The following is a 23,207-nucleotide window of genomic DNA, read 5'->3' on the forward strand; positions in this document are numbered from 1 at the left end:
CATAATTGAGCTATTGATCTCACTATCTCGGCTTTGAGAATCTGTGTCCTCCTCTGAAGCAGGGACACATATTTTGCCTCTGCTCGTTGCCTTAGAGCAGTGGTTCTCAATCCTCCTAAAAGTTCCTACTGCGACCTTTTAATATAATTCCTCATGTTGTGGTGACCTCCAACCTTAAAATTATTTCCTTGCTACTTCACAACTGTAAATTTGCTACTGTTATGAATCGTGATGTAAATATCTGTATTTTCCCATGATCTTTTGGAACTGCGCTGAGGACAGATGTCTGAGAAGATTTAATGGCTTCCATCTCTGTTTTCGTAGATGGCTTTTGATTAACCTCCTAGCTCAATGCTCCTTTTCATAAAACACAATCACGTTTCACATGAACGCATTCTTCGTTGTGTTCATGCAAAAGTTGTACTGAAACCCTGAAGCTCTCTTCAATCATATTAGCAGATTTGGTTCCTGCTTGTAGCTTTTACCAAATTCCACCAGTTCTACAACATTCTAGTTCGTAACAGGCATTGCAGTATTCACAGTAGTCCACATTACTCAGGAGGTTGGGGCAGGATTGCCTGAGCCATGGAGTTCGAGATTAGCGTTGGCGAAACAGCAAGACAAAGTCTTAGATGATAGATAGATAGATAGATAGATAGATAGATAGATAGATAGATAGATAGATAGATAGATAGATAGATAGATAGATAGATAGATAGATAGATAGATGATAGATAGATAGACAGACAGACAGACAGATCAAATGTCTTCAAAGGTATTTGAATTCAAATGGCCAGGAACATCCTAGTGTTTAGGCTTAGGCTGTTGGCGCCATCTACTGTCAGTAGTTGGTGTTTGCAACGTCCTCACCCGTAGTTGGAACAGATTCTCTTGTTTTGTTTTTGAGACAGCGTTTTTCTGTGTAGCCCTGGCTGCTCTGGAACTCGTAGACCAGGCTGGCCTAGAACTCAGAGATCCATCTGCCTTTGCCTCCCAAGTGCTGGGATTAAAGGCGGGCACCACCACCGCCCCACTTATTTTTATTTTTTTGAGGTAATCTCTCTCTACACAGCTCTGGCTGTCCTGGAACTCACTGTAGACCAGGCTGGCCTCAGACTCACAGAAATCTTCCTGCCTCTACCTCTCAAGTGCCAGGATTAAAGGCATATACCACCATGCTCAGTGTAAGTTGTTGGTTTTTTTTTTTAAACTTATCTGTGCAGATCAGGAATGAAGTGTCTTACCCAGCACAGTCCATTTGTATCTTAACATCTCTTTATGAACAGCTGTGGTGTTGAATGAGAATGTCCCTCACATTCTCATATGTTTGAATATTTGGTCCCCAGTTGGTGGAACTGTTCGGGAAGGCTTAGGAAGTGTGGCCTTGTTGGAGGAGGTGTGTCACTGGGGACAGACTTTGAAGTTTCAAAAACCTAGACCTTCCCAGTTAGCTCTCTGCCTCCTGCTTGAAGATCAAGATGCATGAGTGCTCTGCTGTTCCTGCCACCATGCCTTTGCTCTGCCGTCATGGACTGCAACCCTCTGAAACCGTAAGCTCATGTAAACGCCTTCTTCTCTAAGGTGTTTTGTCACAGCAATAGAAGAGGAACTAAAGGGCCAGGCATGGTGGTGCACCTTTAATCCCAGCACCAGGGAGGCAGAGGCAGGCAGATCTCTGTGAGTTTGAGACCAGCCCAGTCTACATGTCGTGTTGCAGGACAGGTAAGTCTACATAGTGAGACCCTGTCTTGAAAAACGAAACAAGCAAAGAAAGAAAGAAAAAGAAAAGTAACTAACTTTTTTTCTTTCTTGAAAGTTAAATACAAATCTGATTGTCCCATTATGCTTCCTACAGTCTAGATTTTATAGACTGGATCTTTTGGGACAATTTTTTGTTTGTTTGTTTTTTTGAGACAGGGTTTCTCTGTGTAGTTTTGGTGCCTGTCCTGGATCTCACTCTTTAGACCAAGCTGGCCTTGAACTCACAGAGATCCACCTGGGTCTGCCTCCCGAGTGCTGGGATTAAAGGCGTGCACCACCACCGCCCCGGCGGACAGTTTTGTTTTAAGGTACTGGACTAGACCAAGGCAAACAGAGAGGACTGTTTCTATAGCAGACAGAACCTGGAGTTTCTCTGGTTCTTAATCAGAACCTTTTGATGACTCCACATCCGGCTAAGAAACAAGGCTGAGGACTTCCTCAGTGCCTCACTGCTGTCTGGCCACCTCCCTTTCATCTCCAACCCTGTTGTCAGCCTTGCCTCTAATAGAAGGCAAAGCCTTTTCTCCCTCCAGGCCTCTGTGTTTACTGCTGATTGTTCCCGGAAGCACTTCCTTTCTGCACTCAGCGCCTTTTCTCTGCCCCAAACAGGAATTCCCCATTGCACTTTTGCCTGGATTTGGTATCAGAGACCGCATGTGTTAAAGTTACAGCAGACTTTCTTTCTGGCTCCCCCCACCTCCCAATGTTCTTGGCTCTCTCTTTGTTTTCCAGGTTCTCAGCTCATTTCATCTGGGTTACCTCAAAAGACCTTCACAGAGCAAATGCTGTATCTGCATGTGCTGGATAAAAGGAAAAGGAAGAGTCTTTGCGATAAAGAAACGAACCAAGACACAAAGGACAAGGCGACTCTGCCCCCTGAGAGATGCCAGAAAACCTTTGCTGGGAGCCGGAGTGCCAGCTCAGATGTGCTGAGAAATGAGAGGAGAGCCACACCAACGGTTCCCAGGGATCCACTGCACTAAAAAGGATGTTGCCCGGTCAGGAACTATAGTGGGAAAATGGAAACTTGCAAGATGAACATGAAACTACTATCCAAACAAGGATAGAGTGGAAGTGAAAACTGGGAATGCTTCAGGCTTCTCACCCTTACAGGCAGGTCCATGTAGCAGCTCCCGGGCTTCCTGCATTCCAGGATAGCCATGATCTCAGCCTAACACATTTGAAGATCACAATGTCAAAGATCACCCCACCTCCCACCTACCCTCCCACCCCTCCCAACTCTCACCCCACCCCCCATCCCCGCCAAAGTCCCAGAGGCTGTTGGGATTTGGCCAGTGCCCAGCATAGGCAGGAAGCAAGGGGCAGTGAGGCCAGGGTTTAGACTTCCCATTCTTCCCTCCAAGGACCTGGGACCATGTGACTTCCCTCTTCCTAATCACAGCTTTCATATTGCTGGTTATTATTGTCACAGGCCAATAATCTACCACGCTGTCGGCCTGCTATGGGCATGTTTTACGTCTCCTGATGCTTCGTGTGCTGATGGTTGGTTTCCACTGTGGTGGTATGCAAATGGTGGAACCTTTAGAAGCGGTGCCTGGTGGAAAGTAATTATGTCCTGGGGTCATTGTCCTCGAAAGAGACTAATGGTGTTCTCTCAGACTGAATTATTTCCCCAAGAGAGTTAGTTGTTACAAAACGGGAGAGACTAGTCTTTAAAGCTGCCTGGCTTCCTGTTTCCTACAAGAGCCTTTTTACACGTGACCCTGCACCTGCCATTCTAATCCTATCCATGAGGGGGCCCTCACCAGAGGCTAACCTTACAGGCCACTCTAACTAGGTTTTCACTTCTGAAACTAGGAACATTTTAAGGTTTTATTTACTTATTTATTTAGGTTTTTCAAGACAAGGTTTTCTCTGCGTAGCCCTGGCTGTCCTAGAACTTGCTTTGTAGACCAGGCTGGCCTCGAACTCACAGAGATCTTCCTACCTCCGCCTCTTGAGTGCTGAGATTAAAGTTATGTGCCACCACGGCCTGGCTTTGGCTTCAAGATTTATTTTTATTTGTGTGTCTGTGTCTGTGTGAATGTACAGCACCTGTGTGTGGATGCCCAGAGAAGTGGGCACCTGTGTGTGGATGCCCACAGTGTTAGTTTTTCGGCTGCATTGTGTTCTTACCCTGCAAGGAAATGCCACGAAACACGACAGAATCCGCTAACAAAGAGTTTTATTAAAGGTAAAGGGACAGAGAGTGAACAGGCCTGCAGGAAACACGTGTGTGGAGAAGAAGGAACCGGGAACATGGCTCCTGATTTTAAAGGCTGGGCGTGGACAGATCAGCGTCACTACTACACGCAAGCGCGTAGATCACATGGCCACGTTGCGCGCTTACGTGGCTAGTGGGACGTCACGGATCTTGGTCACGTGAGATGCCCTGACCTGGAAATGGCTATCCTGACCTGGGCCTGGCTAGGAAGAAGTGTCCGCCAGACATATGTGAACACGCCTGACCGTGGGGGCGTGTTGTAAACCTTTCATTCCTGACTCTTCCTTTTTAAAAAAGAAAGAAAAAAAATTGTGGTTGACTGGGTATGGGGACGACGTTTCTCTCAAAGACTGCTTCCAGCTGAATAGTGGGCGTTGGTTGGCTCTTGGGGGCAGGGGGATGAGAGATTATCTTGTGAAGTCCTGGGATGATGGTGGGCAGGTCTTGGAATGAAGTTCTGCCGTCCCCTCGTTCTGCAGCTGTCCATCCGTGCTGTGGCTAGGAACCTTCTGTTTGACAAGATACTGTTGACATAGAAAAGGCTTAGAGAGAAAGAATCATTATTATTTTATTTTGGAGTTGGCATTTGTCTGAGGTAGATCTGGCCTGTCCAGATAGAGACATGTGATATTTACCTGAGGTAGATCTGGCCTTAGTACTCTGCTTAATTTTTATCTGAGACAAGCCTTATTAGAGGTTGTTTATTTAAGGCACCTGTTTCCCTTATTAGGTTAGCATTTAGGAAACGCAGGTGATCAGTTGTTGAGAATTGAACAATGATAGATTATTGTATTACATTATTCCTTACCGCCTGGATATTTATGGTCCTTTTGCCTCCGGCTCTGTGTGGCCCTGGTTGGGAGATGAAGGGGTGATACCTTATTCCTCTGGAATTGGTGACAAGGCAGTGGATCCTGGTGTCCTCTGGAGCTTGAGAGTGAGAGGCCCTGTTTGTTTCACTGTATATGAAGAGAGATTTTTCTGGGATGGAGGTGAGATAAAAGGTTTTAGATGGGACAGGTGGACCCAGTGAGGAAAACCCTCGAGTTTAGCAGCTGTAGGAGTCACAAGAATTACCTTGAAGGGTCCCTGCCACTTGGGGGAAAGGGGTGAAGGGCACTGGCCTGGAGGGAAGAGAAGAACCTGATCCCCAATGTGTATTGGAGGTGGACAATTATTGTCACATGGCTGAGGTAATGAACAGTCTGCATAGCTCCATAGAATAGACCTTAGGTGACATAAAAGAGGAGTTAACAGGCTATCTGGAATAGTTGGAGGTTTGGATAAAAGACCTGGTGTTAGAACTGGCCTTCCATACATTAGTTCAAACGGAGAGATTGAAAGAGGCTTCTTGCCGGGCGGTGGTGGCACACGCCTTTAATCCCAGCACTCGGGAGGCAGAGCCAGGCGGATCTCTGTGAGTTCGAGGCCAGCCTGGACTACCAAGTGAGTTCCAGGAAAGGCGCAAAGCTACACAGAGAAACCCTGTCTCGAAAAAGCAAAAAAAGAAAAAAGAAAAAAAAAAAAAAAAAGGAAAGAGGCTTCTTAGGGAGAGCCCTGAGCCTGAGGAGAGCTAGAGGCAATAATCTTACCCAGTCGAGATGAAGTTCCTGTGACATCTTAGTAAGAATAGTTTTTAAAGACCGGTTGGTACGCTCCACTTTTCCTGAAGATTGAGGGCGGTATGGGATATGAAAATTCCAGGGAATATTTAACGCCTTAGCTAGTGTCTGAGAAACCTGAGAAGTGAATTCTGGGCCATTGTCAGACTGGAGAGAAGCAGGGACTCCGAACCGAGGAATAATTTCTCGGAGAAGGAGGTCTGCAACTGTCTGAGCCCGCTTATTAGAAACCGAGTATGCCTCCACCCAATTTGAAAATGAGTCCACCATCACAAGGAGATACTTAACTTTCCTGACGGTGGGCATATGGGTAAAATCGAGCTGCCAGTCAGTCCCTGGAAAGGAACCTCTAGCCTGGTGGGTGGGAAAAGGCTGACTCCTGTACTTGGTATTGGGATCTGTTTTTTGGCAGATCTCACAAGAGGCAGTAATAGTTCTTAAGAACTGTAAGTCTTCAGAGGTGGGCTGCAGGTGAGCCTTTACGAATTGAGACAGAGCAAGATTATTAGGATGAAAGAGTTGGTGTAGATAGGAAAGAATTTGTCTAGTGTCTGGAGTTCCCTGTGAGGGTGTAGGCTGTACTGTATGGATTTCCTGTGGTGGGTGAGGTGAGACTTGGCCCTGGAGGGCCGCTGTCCTGGCTGCCTGGTCAGCCCAGTTGTTTCCCCTAGAGATGATGGAGCTATCGGTCTGATGAGACTGGCAGTGGACAATTCCTATAGCCCTGGGGAGGTGGGAAGCCTCCAGCATGGCCATTATTTGGCCTGAGTTAGATATGGATCCCCCTTTTGTTGTGAGAAGGCCACGCTCCCTCCAAATAGCAGCATGGGACAGGAGAATATGAAAAGCATATTTGGAGTCTGTGTAAACATTTAGAGATTGTCCCTGTGCCAATTGGAAGGCGCGGGTGAGAGCTATCAGCTCAGCCTGCTGGTTAGTGGTGTGTGTGGGTAATGCCTGTGCCTCTACTGTCTCAGTATCTGACACTATGGTATAACCTGCTTTACAGGTCCCTTCATATAAAAAGAGCTGCCATCTGTGTACCAGGTATAAGTAGCCTGAGGCAATGTGCCCTCCTGTATGTGTGAAGGGTGAGGTAGCAGCTCTTCTAAAGTTTCAGTGCAGGAATGAGAAGGAGAATAGTCAGCGTTAGGTTGAGGAAGGAGGCTTGAAATATTGAGAGGTGGACAGGTCCAGAAAGTAAGCGTGGCATCCTCTAGTAATGCCACCTGGAGAGAAAGAACTCGGGAAGGAGGTAAAGTTTGTAAGCCTTTATAAGTTAAAAGATGGGACCGATTATGGTGAGAGAAAACAGTAATAGATGACCCAAAGCTTAGCTTCTTTGATTCCCGAATAAGGAGCTCTGCAGCTGCTAAGGCACGGATGCAAGGTGCCCAGCCCTGACTGGTAAGGTCTAGCTTCTTTGACAGATAGGCTACAGTTGCAAAGGAGGATCCCAGCTGATGCTCTAGAGTTCCCAGGGCAAATCTCTCCTTCTCTGCTACATAGAGGGAGAAGGGACGGGTTAAGTCTGGGAGATGGAGCGCTGGAGCCTGAAGAAGAGCCTGCTGGAGCTTTTGGAAAGGTTTAGTGACAGGATGAAGGAGGGGCTCATGCGGTGAACCCTGAGCTGCCTTGTATAAGGGGCGAGCAAGGAGAGAAAAAGATGGAACCCAGGACCGTACAAAGCCAGCTATTCCTAGGAAAGACAGAATCTCCTGTTTAGTAGAAGGGACTGTGAGGGACTGGATTAGATGCTTCCTGTCTACAGTAATAGCCTTGTGAGTTGGAGTAATGGATAGACCTAAATAGGTGACCTGGGGAGTTGACAACTGAACTTTAGAAGGAGATACCCTCTAACCCCAGCTGGATAAGAAATTTAGGAGAGCAGAGGTGTTAGTTTGGCTAACCTGTAAGGATGGGCTACAGAGTAAAATATCATCTACATACTGTATTAGTTTAGAGCCAGGGAGAGACAGAGAAAGCAGGTCAGAGGCCAGAGCCTGACCAAATAGGTGTGGACTGTCTCTGAATCCCTGTGGCAGAACAGTCCAGGTCAGCTGTGTGGACCGGTGGGTGTCAGGGTCAGTCCAGGTAAAAGCAAAGATATTTTGAGACTGAGGACTGAGAGGAATAGAAAAGAAGGCGTCTCTGAGATCTAGAACTGAGAAGTGAGAGGTTCCTGAAGGGATAGTGGACAGGAGAGTATAAGGGTTAGGCACTACAGGATGGAGAGGGACCACTGCAGAGTTAATGAGCCAGAGGTCTTGAACCAGGCGGTAGGTTCCATTAGACTTTTTAACTGCAAGAATGGGAGTGTTAAAAGGTGAAGAGGTTAGGAGGAGCAGCTTTTTCCTGAGAAGGTCAGAAATGATAGGCTTAAGTCCTCTTAGGCTCTGGAGTGAGAGAGGATACTGAGCTTGGGTGATGTACCTTGCAGGATCTTGTAGCTGGATAATAACAGGCTGATGGTGCCTAGCAATAGAAGGGCTCTGGGTATCCCAGACTTTTGGGTCTACCTGAGAAGCTGGCAAGGGAAAAGAATTGTTAGAGTCAGAAGAGTGAGTAGCTAGGAGGAGAAGTAAAGGAGTTGCTGGCGCGTCTGGGATGAGGCGAATGTGTGGAGCGAAAGAAATGGACGCTCCTACCTTAGCTAGAAGATCCCTCCCCATTAAAGGTTCAGGGCAGCCTGGCACCACTAAGAATGTGTGTGGGGGAGGGATGCCTCTGAAAATGCAATTAAGTGGTGGTGTCTGATGAGGTAGATAAGGCTGTCCCCCAACCCCGACAATAGGGAGACGAGCAGGAGAGGTGGGCCCCCAAAACTCTCTCAGGACAGAGTAGGTAGCTCCGGTGTCCAAAAGGAACGAGATGGGGCACCCATTGACTTTTATAATTACCCTAGGTTCCCTGTGTGAGATGGGAGTGGCCGGGGCGGAAACCGGGCAGCGTCAGTCCTCGCTGTAAGCCAAGCCTACAAAGTCAGCTGGAGGGTGGTCTTCATCTGGCGTTCCTATGTCACTTGGGACATTAGGACAGTCAGCTGACCAGTGACCCTTTTGGTAACAGTTTTGACAAGGCTTTGTCGGTGCCCTTTGTGGGCCGGCGGTGCAAGCCCGGGCCCAATGGCCTTCTCTCCCACACTTGAAACAGGGACCAGACGGCTTTCCGGGAGCCGGTCGGGCAGTGCTTGCCAGCATCTGGCAGCTCCTTCTATGGGCTTTTTCATCTCTCCCATGGTACACCTTAAATGCTACCGCCAGCATATCTGCCTGTGGAGTTAGAGGGCCGTTCTCCAAACGTTTAAGTTTATCCCTAATGTCAGGGAAGCTCTGTGAGACAAAGTGGGTCATTAGCAGCTGCCTGCCCTCAGGGCTCTCTGGGTCTAAGCTAGTGAACTGAAGTAGAGCCTTGGTGAGCCGCTCTAGGAAATGAGACGGATTTTCGTCCTTATCTTGAATAACCATTTTTAGTTTTTCATAGTTTACTGGTTTTAGGGCAGCCTTATGGAGACCTGTCAGGAGACAGGTAATAAACCTATCTCTGGCTAGACAGCCACCCTGGGTGTTATAATCCCAGTGTGGCTCTCGGTCAGGAACCGCCTCAGCTCCTGGAGGGTGTGAAAGGTTAGTTTGATGAATTTCGTCTGCGTGAATCCTAGCCTGCTCCCAAACCCGCCTGCGCTCCTCAGGAAGTAAGTTATTAGAAAGTATCATGAATATATCATGAAAGGTGAGACTATAAGATTGAGTTATATATTGAAACTGTTTAATAAATGCAGCAGAATTAGAAGTATAAGAACCCAGCTTACTTTCTATCTGAGAGAGTTCTGCTAGAGAGAATGGAACATGAACTTTAACCAGTCCATCCACACCAGCCACCTCTCGCAAAGGGAGAACAGTGGAAGGTTTTGGATGGCTGGAATCTGGCAATTTAGCAGCCCGAGAGCGGGTGGTAGGAGGAGTGAAGTTTGGAGCTAGGGCAGGGCCTTTGGAACTGGCCGCTGCCGAGGAAGGAGCAGCTTTAGAAGAAGAAGAATCCGGAAGAGGAGCAGAAGGAACAGTTGTTCTAGGAGTTGGAGCTGGAGGCCGAATAGGTGGAGGTTCGTTAGCAGGATCTAGAGTCAGAGATTCCGGAGTCAGAGAATCCTCCAGTTCAGGCATAGCTAAGAGCATATGAGCAGGAGAGAAGGAATCCAGAAGAGACGGTTTAGCACTGAGAAAGAAAAACGCAATTATGTAGGGCAACTCTTTCCATCTGCCTGAGCGCTGACAGTAATTAGATAACTCCCGTAAAATATCGGGATCCAAGGAGCCGCTCGGCGGCCATTTTTGTTGTAAACCTTTCACACAGAAGTCGGCATCTGTGTGTAAATGCCCACAGAAGTCAGAAGGTAGTGTCGGATTCCCTGGAGTTACGTGTAGTTGTGAACCACCCGCTGTGAGTGCTGGGTCCAGGTCTCAGGTCCTCTGGAAAGGCAGCATGTGTCCTACCCACGGTTCCGTCTATCTAGCTCCTAAAACAATGAGTTATAAACCTAACTTCCTTTTGTATCACCCAACCTCAGGTATTTTATTCTAGGTTAAAGGTTGCCCCTCCAGGCCTTGAGAAGGTTAGTCTTCACTGTGTTGGCTCAAGGGTCAGCACCATCTCTTGGCAATCTCCTTGACATTACACATTTGAAGGATATATCATTAGCAAATTCTCCTCAAATGGTCCAGTGTGAAGTCCATTGATGCCATTACACTCTTGCCATGACACTAACTCATGTAAACCTGAGTTCCCTCTTTTGTTTTTTTTTTTGTTTTTTTTTTTTTTTTGTTTTTTTGAGACAGGGTTTCTCTGTGTAGCTTTGCGCCTTTCCTGGAACTCACTTGGTAGCCCAGGCTGGCCTCGAACTCACAGAGATCCGCCTGGCTCTGCCTCCCGAGTGCTGGGATTAAAGGCGTGTGCCACCACCGCCCGGCCTGTTTTTTGTTTTTTGAGACAGGGTTTCTCTGTGTAGTTTTGGTGCTTTTCCCGGCTCTCGTGCTGTAGACCAGGCTGGCCTTGAACTCACAGAGATCCGCCTGGCTCTGCCTCCCAAGTGCTGGGATTAAAAGCGTGTGCCACCGCTGCCCGGCTCTGAGTTCCCTCTTAAGATACTCTTTTTAGGTACCTGTCAGAGAATGTGTGACAGGTGAGCAGTTTGCATTAGAAACACCGTCTGAGTCCTTTCCCCAGTACTGAACAGAATCCAGAGAACAATGACTACCATAGTCTCCATCTACGTGTTCCTCTGTACCGAATGAGTCCTTAACGGGGTATCCAGGGAAAGGAAGGAGAGCGAGAACAAAAAGGTGCTAATGAAGAAGATCTGACTTTACTGTTTTAGAGGAAAACTGATTTAGACATACATCACACTTAACAACTGAAAACAAATTTTCTATATTCCAAATCTAAGAATCATGATCAACGATTTTTTTTTTAAAACAATTTGTCCCTGTCCCTCAGTGGAATAATGCATTAGAATCCAGACAAGTGAAATGAGAATGACTCCTCTCAAAGGATCTAGAACCCTAAGAGAAAGTGTTGTTCTATCTCTGGATTTCTAGTAGAGAAGTAGGGATGGATCCAGGTGAGATCCAGACCCAAGGCAGTCTGTCTTCCATGTGAGAAGGGTGACAGACCACCCCCTACACTAAATTTGAGGAGAGCTGGTGATGTCTTTCAGGGTTTTCTTCACGATGGTCTTGGTGTCCTGGGAAACTAACAGAAGCATGCGTTTGAGTTTCATGCATCTGAAACAGAGGATGCAACAAAAGAAGCATCGGTGGAGATGTTTAAGACCTCGGAATAATGCATTCATGATTACACAGGTCATCAGTCTCAGTTTCCAGTCCCCTCTGCGGACAGTGTGCAGCGTCTGGGACTTCATGTCCACCTTGTACTCTTGGACTACTGTCCCCATACTCTGGGCTACCTGTTGAAGTGATTCATCATCTACACCAAATTCCAGTCGGAACACTTTCAGACACTCCTCCATGTCATCATTATCCCTGACACAAAGAGAATTCCCCCAGCATCCGTTGTCTATTCTCTCCTTCAGGCAAGCCACTTTATCATCAATGATCTTTTCACAGGTGCCAGAAAGAGCGTTTAAGGGCCCACAGCACCTGATGTTAGAGAGGTCTTTATGCAGCATGTCCCTCAGCTTTGGGAAGTCATGCAGTAAAGGGTCTAGATTGGATACCAGGAATATGGGGGGTATATTCACCCTCTCCTTCTGTAGACTCTGCTGGATATTCTCCTGGATACTCTGTAGGAGCCGGATCTCTGAAAGGACACACTGGCTGAGGTCCCTGTCCAGCTTGGTCCAGACAATATAGAACCTCTTCCCCATCCTCTGGATGGCTTTGGCAAGATTGACATGATTTGAGCTGAACTGCTCAGAGGCGATGATGATAAATAAGTCATATAGGTTGAATTTCATCTCTTCACTATAGTTCTCTATGGTTTGGGCTGTGGCCCCCAAACCAGGCAGGTCCCACAGTACCACATTGGGAAAGTGGGGTGAAGAGTACCCAGCTGGTGTCTGGGTGGTCCTCACCACCCCTGTGGGAGCTGAGTCATCTTCCTCATGGCCAATGATTCGGAGTGCATTGATGAAAGATGACAGGCCATTGCCCGAGTCCCCAGTCAAAGCAATGTTGACTGGGGTTTGGGACAATATTGCCACGATCTCCTTGATCCCATATACCATGTCCAACAGTTTCCCTTCATTCAAGGCCCTTTCAACAGTCCTGCTGACCTTAGGCAAAACGCTGCCCGTGGTTTGATATGACGTGGCAAAGCCGAAGGACGAATTCAGCGGAGCATAAGGGGTCTCTGCCATGTTGGGGAGCAGTGGCTCAGCCTGTGGGGGTAGAAGAGGTGTGGAGTTAGACATAGGGGGTTATCGGAATCAACAGACTTCATATCACAGCCTTGGGGGTTCAGATCCACAACCGGGGAAGGAGCAAAGACGTTTCATGTACAATCAGTTCAGGGGATGATGGCTCATTCACAGAGGGGAGGACGGTGCTCAGGAGGGGGGCTGTGCAGCTGTTGTGTGAAGGGCTGTACTCCTGAAGCAGGACAGGAGAGGGTGGTCAGATCACCCAGTGGGAACACAGGCCAGTAACATGAGCAGGCAGGGCCAGCAACTGACAGTGCTGGGAGCAGCTCTCCTCACTGAGCCACGTGCTGGTGAGGCCCTGCAAGCCCTCCGAGCCGAGTCAAGAATAATTTAATTATTCTCTTCTAAAAAGCACACTCTGCCTTTTCCTTTTTCAAATGACATTCTCCCCCCCCCCCCCCCCCGGGGAATCACGTTTTTCTAGTATATGTTCATCTCCCATCGACTTCCACAGATGAATCAAAACAATTCATTTCTAACTAGCCTGCCGCTGATGTTTTGGCCACCGCTTATGTTTGTACATTTCTACGCATAACTGTTGATAGTGTTATTATTATCGGAGGTACTCAGGCTGGTGTGTGAAAGTAGATTTTTTTTCTTGTTGGCTGATTGCTTGCAACGAAATTAAAGCATGAGTGGGCTGGTCCTCAGGACTGAGAAAAGAATTGGTTGGGATCACCAAGTGGATTCTACACAAGCTTAGAACACACCAACTGCTCCTTACTGATGGACTAAAAAAGTCCCTCTATCATGAGCGATTGCTATGCTATCCGCTCTTAACACTCAACTTTCTTCTTGTTCAAGAATATAAATAAAAACATTCCATCACCCAGGACTAGAGAGATGGCTCAGTAGCCAAGGGCACTTGCTGCTGAACCTGATGATCTGAGTTCAAACCCAGAAACCCACAGGGTGGAGAGAACCAACTCCTGAAAGTTGTCCTCTAACCACTCCCACATACATGTTTGAGCATATGTACACACACACACACACACACACACACACACACGCACACGCACACGCGTGCGCACACACACATATACACACACACACAATGTAATAAATTAAAACAGTTCTAAAATCCAAGCCCCCGCCCCCTTTTTAATACAGCCTTTCTGTCCCATTAGGAGCACCCAATGGAACATCTGGAGGCCTGTCTTGTCCTTCCATTGAGGGAGGAGGTTTCCCTAGAAGTCCCAGCTATTTATCTGTAGGACACGTTCATGACCACAGTGCATCCCACCATGCAGCTTCTATCTTCCATCCTCTCCTTGAGCTTGGGCACCCCCTTCACTCACACCTCTCCAGGGATAGCACCTGATATAATCCAGTCCAGTCCTGCTCCCTATAGCCTCGTCATCCTCTACAGAAGGAAATGGGCCAAGGGACCATTCCCTGTTTGAGGTGCTCAGCTCTTTGTAACATGGACACACTCCGCAAACTCCAGTTTCCTGCTCTGGCACAAGAAAGTCATGCTACCCACCTCCCAGGACTTGTGTGATGGTTTCATGACAAGATCCGTCTGACGCTCTCTGTACACCTCTCAGCTCTCTTGGTGAGGCTGAGGAAGCCGTTCCTCCGGTTCTGCCTCCACTCTTTGACTTTAACCACACAGCAAGAAGGTCCTGTGTCTGTGAGTCTGTGTTGGGTCCTTCGAATGCCTTATCTCACTTAACAGTCCTCAAATCCTATTAGATAAGTGGTATTCATTATTGTTGATTGTGGGTAAAGAAATAGAGAATTATGAATAAATAGTCTTTTTTTTTTTTTTGAGATAGGGTCTTTCTTTGTAGCCCAGGCTGACCTCAAATTTATGATCCTCCTATCTCAGTCTCTCTAGTGCTGGGATTACAGGGGTATACCACCATGGCTAAGAACCAGTCTTGAGTTACACACAGAGTGTGTAAGGAATCCAAAGGTTGATCCCTGGAATGTGACTCCATGTTTCTGTCGGTAAAGTGAAGACAATCCTTCTTAATAGAGGATTTGATGCATGCTGAGGGGGTTCCCTTGGGAACCCTGGTCTATTCACTGTCACAATTGTCATTTATACCTTACATGGACACACAGTTTACAATTTTGGAAACCAATGTGTTCTGTCCTCTTTTATGTGCACCCTAAAACTGAATTGCCATGCTAAAGGAAATTCCCCCAGTGTCTCCAACTACTCATAATTTGTTTTTGGGGTTAAACTCATCAAGAGAACAAGATGCTTCATCAAATGATCATAAAGATGTCCAGAGTTCAGTGGGAGGGAGAATATGGGAAAGGTTGTTGTCACATGTCACACCTGCATAGAGGCCGCAAGCCCTTCAAAGCAGTGACTATAGAGACTATTCAGAGTCCTTCTCCAGTAGCTCCTGTGTCAGACCTGAGAGGATATGGATCAGCCAGGGTGATGCTTCCTGCTTCAGAGTATCAAGGTGTCCTGAGCTGGGTATGTAGACATGATGGTGGACTGGTATGTTCTGAGGCAAAGTTGGCTGGAAGCCAGGGCAATGAAACCAGACAAGGTCCAGGAGAGAGAGCATTCTGCACTGGTGTGTGGAGAGGGGGGACAGAGAAAAGCTGTGTGACATTTAGTAGTGTCTTGTCCTCAAGGCAACTCCCCTCTTGCCTGTCTTTGGTCAAGGTCTAGTTCTGTGTCTGTTTTACTTTACCAAGTGAGTTCTACTCACCAGGGTAGAAGACGAGCGAAAACCACGCTTTTCTCAGAACTATTTATGTGACTGCGACTGGAGATGGAGACTTCCCACACCTGCACACCCCGTACTGGATCCTGTGGGAAATGGTGCAGGTCACGGCTGCACACAGGATCCAGTAACTCTCAAAGGGTTGTATTCTGCTGCAGTCCGTGTATTACAAGCAGACTGGGGAAGGTCGTGGGTAACTGTGAAGCTGCAAGTTCTTCGGGGAGCCACTCCGGAGAGTTGTCATGAATAGCCTCTGAGTACTGTAGCTCAGAACACTGACCCAGTGTTTGCAAAGAACCCATAGAATTCTTTTTGGGATTCATATGCTCGGCTCCCCCCCCCCCCGTTTCCTTTTTTTGAGGCTCCTGCCTAGCTTATACACCTATTTCACCCCTCTGTATAAGGTTGAAGATCCCCATGGAAGAGTGTAGATCCTTGGGGCTTCTGGAGGCAGCTTAACAAGTAGATCCAAATAGAGAGGGGAGCTGGGCCTGGGAAGGAAATCAGAGTCTGCGAGCAGTGCTTTGGAGTCTCCCAACAGACACACAGAACCAAGAGCATGCTCACATAGACTTGCCCATAGCTTTATGAAAGGTGGTAGGTACCACACAATCCACTCTGGTACTACTTTATTCCATTAAGTTCATTGAATTGAGTTTTGCTATTTTCTACTCCAATTAATTAACTTGAACACATGCTTATTATAGCCCACTAAATAAATTTCATGGCTTACCTGATGCAAAATGCAGCTCACTTATAAGTGGATTTTTTTCTGTGTGGGGCTCTATGTAGTTCACATATCACACAGTTATTATGAATCTCCATCAGAAAGACGCATGGGAATGTGGGAACCAGACTAGACTAGTAATGAACCTAAAATCAATGATTTTTGTGAACTAATATCCTTGTGTGTGCTAAAACCTTCATTTATTCCTTATTTGATCACCAGTAGGAGAGACTGAGAGAAAAATCAAGATGTTAATTTATCTCTGGAAAGTGTGATAAACTTCCTCAAGGTGAATGGGGACAATATGGAGCCCAGCATGCTCTGGGGAGATGGTGTTTGAAAAGTTAGTTAGTTTGTAGATTAGTTAATGAGTTGGTACCTTAAACAGAGCCACTTTCTCCAAAGGAAATAAAACATTGGGATGGAGTCAGACAAAAAGGTCACTAAGATATCTTATACTCGAAACCCACCCTGAGGTCCAGACAAGAACCAATTTCTTTTTTTTTTCTTCATATTTTTCATGTATCTTAGATACTGCCTGTGGTCCATTCTGATCTCGGGAATTTATTCTTGTGGAGAGATAAAGAGGTGCTATCTATCTTAGATTCGAAGAGAAGATGGGTTGGCCCTCTCTGCCTTCTTTCTTTAAATTTAGCCATCATTAGAAGACCCACGGGACAGGAATATGCAGGTGAGCTAGACATTTGCCTCCGTGCTGGTGGCTCGGATGGATTCGAGCAGCAAAGATAATTGCAGTGCTGTGTAGTACTGAAGACAGTCAGGGAGAGGTCCTGCCGTGCTGAGCAAAACCGGCCATACCCCAAGGTCTCATGACCTGATTCTACTTTTCATGTCACAAGGACAGAAGTTTAGGGAGAGTGGGGGTGGGCAAGCAGCTCTTAAGAGGCTTTTACTTACCGGCTCCAGAGGAGGGTTATGTGGGATCCGGTTGTTAGCAGCCTTCCTGGAAAGTCACTTCTTCTTAGAAAAATGTTGCTGCCCTCCAGCAGGAGTTCTCTATGGAGAGATCTAGAACTGAAATCCAGACCCGGGATGTTCAGAGATGATGCAGAGGTCTGGAATCCTTCTGAGAGACCAGTCAGGAAGGGGTAGGAGCTGGCTGACCTCATGGACTGTCTTTCTGCCTCTGGTCTCTCGCTCCACAAACCTTGCTTTTTGCCCTGCACTTGCTAGATCTGAGTCTTGTTTGCCCAAGGCCAGGACTGGGAGGGGACTTCAGTGAGAATAGGTTTCGATTTCTATTCCCAGAAACAGCTGTTTTGAAAGATTAGGCTGGGCAGGCTACATAGTGTTCTTCAGAGAGGGGGCAGAGCATGGCTGTGCTGACCTGAGTTTGACACGAGCGTGGTGGGGGATGGGGAGATGAGGTGGGGGTTTGCCAAGTCTGCTTAGGGACCTTAACAGCCAGCCCAGGGTCAGAGCATCCTGTGCTGAACCTGCTACTTCTTTACGTGGACACCACCTGGGCACTGTTAACCTTCAGGCTCACAAACTCTGGCCCCTCAGGTGCTTGGAGACTTGGGCTGCAACCTTGTTCTGTGTAATATTCTCCTTGTTTGCTGGCTCGCTTGATCACCCCCACCTCACTGTCCTCATAAGGGAGAATGTCAGAGCACCGGGGAGTGGGACATTAATTAGACTTGCATCCTTGCAGCTGGTATTTGAGAGGGAAGAAGGTCTGAGCTGAGAGGGGCCATATTTTATTTTCCTAGGATCCAGGAGTTAGTTTAGTAGAGTTGGACACCTGACCAAAAGCAAGGATTGGAGACTTGGACCCTGGCCCAGAAGCACTGACCCTCGTGTGATGTTTTCATGAAGAAAAGTGGACGTGTTTTCTAGCAGCCAGCAACAGGCCAGTGACAAAGGGGGCGGGCAGGAGGAGCCACACTGCTTTCAGAGGGTTGGGACAGCGCTGTCATTTCCTTTGCTACTTTTCTGTACCTACTGGCCAGTTCTCACTGAGTCAAGAGGAGTAGGGGTGTGTATGCAAGCAGAAATGAGCCTGTTTCATTCTCTCTGTGGAGGGAGACAGGCTGGGCGGGGAGCAATGAGGAGGCCCACACAGGCACTTAACAGGGCCCTGAACACAACTTCTGCCTGATTGCAGGCTCACTATTGCCCAGAGGTTTCTGCAATGTAACCCTCTGGCCACAGGGAGCTCTCTCTGTCACCCCTCCTGGTGACCAGTAATGTGATCCTCTATTGGTGATGGTAGCTTTCTCTTTCTCTTTCTTGGAAAAGAGCGAGTTGCTGAGAAGAGGAGTAAGTGTGAGCTGCTTTCACATCCCTGTCCTTGTTTAATGAACTGGAGGTTTTGAGTTACAGCCAGAAGCTGTCCTTCCTGTTTGCTTTCCTCTAAGCCCTCGGCTTCTTGGCAAAGCCTGGGGAGAAACTAGGCTACTGCAAGTCTCTGGATGATTTTGATCTCCATCTTTAGAGACTGGTGGAGGCTGTCTATCTGTCCTGCTTTCTTTATGGCATTTCCATAAGAACAAATAGGAACAGGTCTCAGGGCAGTACAGGAAGCTCAGGAAGAGAGTTTCTGGAACCTTCCATGTCAGTGAGCCAGAATTCCAACCCAGGCCTCAGAGTCAATCCCCTCATGCTCATGCTCCTGGGGAGTAACTGAGGCTGGGCACAGTTACTCAGTTACTTGTTATGACTGGACATCAGGGAAAGGTTACTCAAGTCAGGATGCCATAATGGCTGAATGCAGTGTGTGAACACAGAGGAGAACCAGAACATAGGCAGCCTGTCCTTGAAAATGCCATTTGCAGAGGATCTTTGGGTGGGACATCTGGAGTTAGACCTCTCTGAGGAGGAGGCAAGGCTGAGAGTTCACTTCAGGTGGTCACCTGTTTAGAAGCTTAGTTGTGAACTGGGCCACAGGGACACATGCAAAATCTAATCAGTTGAGAGATGGAGGTAAGAAGAACAGTTGCAGACTTCCTTCCTTGTCTTCTAATATCACGTTCCAGGCCAGCTTTGGTTTCATAGTGAGACTTTTGAAAAAATTTTTTAAAAAAATCATATAAACAAAAAAAAGAAGGTATATATTTCCATCATCTTGCTATGGAAGGAGTGTGGGAGTTCAATGACCTCAAACTCCAAGTCTGTCACCATCTTTTTCACTGTGTGTGTGTTCTTTTGAGTAAAACATTTATTAGAAGAATTATTAGCATTAGAAGAATTATTAGCATTAGAAGAATTATTAGCATCGTGGAGAGACAGCATGGTGGAGGCTCTGAGGAGAGTGCAGGCTGGCCCACAAAGTAGAGTAGAAGGTTTCTTTCAATAGTTTCAGGGGAAGAGGGAGGTTTCATGCCTCAGGATTGTTGAGCAGTCCACAGTACATGCCTGTGTCAGGCTCTCTAGTTCCTGGATGGCCGGAGTTTAAGGGGTGTCTTACTTTTTGGGGAAGGAATGTGTGATTTTGAGTATGTGTAGTAAGTGGTAGAAGAACCTCATTTAGTTAGTGTGTACCCCTCATACAGGATATGCTGCTGGTAGCCCCTGGTGCTTGCTTGGAGTCTGGTAGGCTGGGCTTCTCTGAACACAACTATGATGGTGGAGAGAGACAGATGGGTGTGACCTGAGAAGGTCAGGTTTGGAAGTCAGGTTTGGATTCTAACTCTCTCTCTCTCTCTCTCTCTCTCTCTCTCTCTCTCTCTCTCTCTCTCTCTGTGTGTGTGTGTGTGTGTGTGTGTGTGTGTGTGTGTGTGTTGGTGTGTGTGAGGGGTTCAGACAGCATTTCTCTGTTTAGCCCTGGCTGTCCTGGAACTCACTCTGTATACCAGGCTAGCCTGGAATTCAGCAATCCACCTGCCTCTGCCCCCATAAGTGCTGGGATTAAAGGCATTCACCACCACCTCCCAGCAAGAATTTTTAAAAAAATATTAATTTATTTTATACATATGAATGTTTTGTTTGTGTATATATGCACAGTGTGTGCCTGGTGCCTGCAGAGGCCAGAAGAGAGTGCCAGATCCCCTGGGATTGGAGTTAAGGACAGTTGTAAACCACCATATGGGTGCTGGAAACTGAACCTGGGTTTTTTGCAAGAACAGAATGTGGTCTTTTTGAAAAATGTTTTTGAGATAGAATCTTACTGTCCCCCGCTACCCCCTTGGCTTGGAACTCTCAGCGTAGACCAGGCTGGCCTTGAATTCACAGAACTCCAGGTGCATCTGTTTGCTGTACCCAGAACAGTGGCACACAAAGCAGGCATGACAAGTCAATATTCAACTGTGTGCAAGACAGAGCAGGACATCAATTAACTATAAAAGTTTTTTCAAAGAATGGGAGACCTTAACAGTTATGGGCTTTGTGTTTTCTTTATATGAAGTTGAGTATTGTTCTTTCAAGGTCTGCAAAGAATTCTGCTGAAATTTGGATGGGAATTGTGTTTAATCTGTAGATTGCTTTTGGTACAATGACCATTTTTACTATGTTAATCCTACCGATCCATGAGCATGGGACATCGTTCCATCTTCTGATACCTTCTCCAATTTGTTTCTTCAAAGACTTGAAGTTCTTGTCATATAGGTCTTTCTCTTGCTTGGTTAGAGTTTTCTAGGAGGAGACTTTATGCCTACCTGGTTGCCTCATCCAGCCTTAATAGGAAAGGAGGTACCTGGTCTTACTGCAACTTGATATGCCATGGCTGGTTGACATCCATGGGAAGCCTTTCTCTTTTCTGAACAGAAAAAGAGGAGGAGTTGATGCTGTGGGCTGTCTTTCTGTATGCTGTGAATCTGTAAGTTGCTCTTATTAACTGATAAATAAAGCTGCTTTGGCCTATGGCAAGGCAGGATATAGTCAGGCAGGAAATCTAAGCAGAGATACAGGGAGAAGAAGGTAGGAGTCAGGGCAGAAACAGCCGGCTGCCAGAGAAGCAAGCTATATTAGAACACTGGTAAAACCACGAGACATGTGGCAAAACAAAGATCAATAGAAATGGGTTAATCTAAGATATAAGAGCTAGCTAGTAATGACTCTGAGCCATAGGCCAAACAGTTTGTAATTAATATTAAGCCTCTGAGTCAATTATTTGGGAAGCAGCTGCAGGACTGGATGGGATAAAAAATCTTCTGTCTACAAGTTAATGTGTGGTGCGAAGGTAGGGAGAAGGTGGGGGATACTGGGGTCATGATATAAAAATAAATAAATAAATAGAAAGAAAGAAAGAAAGGTAGATAGATAGATAGATAGATAGATAGATAGATAGATAGATAGATAAAAGTAGAAAGGACAGTGATGACTTTAAGGGTACAGCCTCCCCATTTTCCCTCCACAGGGAGAAGACTCACAAACACTGCTTCTATACAATTAACTGTGAGCAGGTAACCCACAGGCCTGGGCCCACTGAGGAGATACAACTCTGGATGTAACACCCAAAGATTTGTGACAAATCACAGCTTCAATGACAGAATGAGGAAACTCTGGTTGTCTTCCGTGTCTACATACTATGTCCACTGATGAAATCTCTCCTGCCTAACAAACTGTTAGTTGCCTGATGTCCAGTTCATTATATTTTGTTGTACCAAGGAGGGTCTCTATCCAAGAACATAAAGGGGAAAACAGATACTGACTCTGAGATAAAGGGAGATGTTGCCATTGCATTCCTAAGCTAGAATGCTAGTCTCACTGAGATACAAAGCTCTGATTCTCTCCCCATAATCGTTGTCTTCCCAGGAGCCTGCTTAATGTTACCAAATAAAGAAAGCAGAACACAGAAACAGCCTGTTAGTCAGTCTCCCAAAGCTTGAACTGAAACCTGAAATGATGTGCAAAGGCTCAGGTTGAATGTGGGACAGGCTCCGCTCTGCTGGTCACTCTCGTCTCATCCCTATCCAGGGAGAATTGGCTAGAATTCACCAAGAGGACAGTGGCTATGACTACTGAGCTGTCATAAACCTCTGAAAGCAACATGGCTCCTCTCCATGCTCACCACATCACCTTTGCTGAGAAAATCCTCCTTCTTTCCTTGATGGGAATACCACACAGTTGTTGGTGCTTCTGTGACACGGCCAGAACACCCTGTCTCTGGTTCCCGTCAGAAGTTCACTGTCTGTTCAATGACTCCAGGTGTTAGGAAACTGTAATCTCCTCCATCACCTGGATCAGACACACTTCTCACTGAGACACGTGTTGCAGGGCCAGGGTTCTCAGCAGCCATTCTTCATTGCTCCTGTGTTCTCTTGTCTGAAGACTGCTGATAGGTGAGACTGCAGCAAACAAGGAAGAGGACAGAGAGCAAACCCAGTGGGCGAGGCCACCGGGAGGGTCTGTAGACAGCTAAGCCGGACTCACTGGGTTTGAAGTGTGGGGCTTAACATTGTGTTTAGAGGATAAACTTACTGTACTAGGCTTGTAAAAAAAATCATTTGTAGCTTGTATAAGCCATGAGGAAGTTGCTCCTACCTTGAATGTACCCTGTCAGCTGGCCCGAATTGGACCACTTCCCGGTGCAGTTGGACTATTCTTAAAAAGAAAAAGGCTGATTGTTGGACATTTCATAGCCTCAACTATTCCTCCAAGGTAATGGGTCACAGGGTAAACAGGCTAACCGCTAAGGTCTGCTTTTGTATAAAACACTTGCTTGGGTAGCTGAAGCCTTGCCATGACCCAGAAAGGATATAAGTTAATATTACTCCCCAAAATAAATAACTTCGTGGGGTTTGCCTTTATAATTCTATGGCTAACAATAGCCAGGGCCTTACCTAGAGAACTCTCTCTGGTTTGGTCCTGGCCAGTCTGTTTTTAACAAAAAGCCTATAAATTACTAAATCCAAAACTTCAAGTCAGACTGGTAAATCTCTAATGTGACCCAGGACTCACAATAGAAAGATAGCTTGCCCAGGGCTAGGCACCATCACCTAAGTTAGCAATCTCCAGTGGGAAGCCAGAGGGTCAGACCCAGAGTCTCTACTTGAACTGTGCTATCATGGTCAAGCCACAGACCTAGTAAGGCCAACCTAGAACAGCATGACCATCTGTGAGCTTATCTAAAGGAGATATGTGGACTTTTTCCAGGTGATTTCTGCAAACCACTCATTTCCAGGAATAGAATCTGAAACCTCCTCTGACTGCAGCCTCCTCCTCCTTAGGTGGTTTAGATAAATAGGGCTCAGATGCGGCTAGAAAAGTGTAGAGAGCAAGGGCTGTGTGAGCCAGGAATGATAAAGAAACTCGGGGAAGACCAGAGTGACCATCCCAAGTC

General features: G+C 46.7%; 1 protein-coding gene across 2 annotated transcripts; it reads right to left on the bottom strand.

Annotated features, from left to right (window-relative positions):
* Nucleotides 1-10,947: 10,947 nt before the first annotated feature.
* LOC131915982 (immunity-related GTPase family M protein 1-like) lies at nt 10,948-17,228 on the bottom strand. Of its 2 annotated transcripts, XM_059269285.1 has the most exons (3): nt 16,883-17,228; nt 14,028-14,232; nt 10,948-12,502 (listed from the first exon to the last, which is right to left on the bottom strand). In XM_059269285.1, exons 2-3 carry the CDS (start codon nt 14,052-14,054, stop codon nt 11,288-11,290), a joined length of 1,242 nt encoding a protein of 413 aa, XP_059125268.1. In that variant the 5' UTR covers nt 14,055-14,232; nt 16,883-17,228; the 3' UTR covers nt 10,948-11,287. The 2 variants fall into 2 exon arrangements, with proteins under 2 accessions (XP_059125268.1, XP_059125270.1); XM_059269287.1 differs by lacking the exon at nt 14,028-14,232.
* Between the last annotated feature and the right edge of the window lie 5,979 nt (nt 17,229-23,207).

The sequence above is a fragment of the Peromyscus eremicus genome, chromosome 8a (assembly GCF_949786415.1).
Source record: "Peromyscus eremicus chromosome 8a, PerEre_H2_v1, whole genome shotgun sequence".
Classification (NCBI taxonomy): Eukaryota; Metazoa; Chordata; class Mammalia; order Rodentia; family Cricetidae; genus Peromyscus; species Peromyscus eremicus.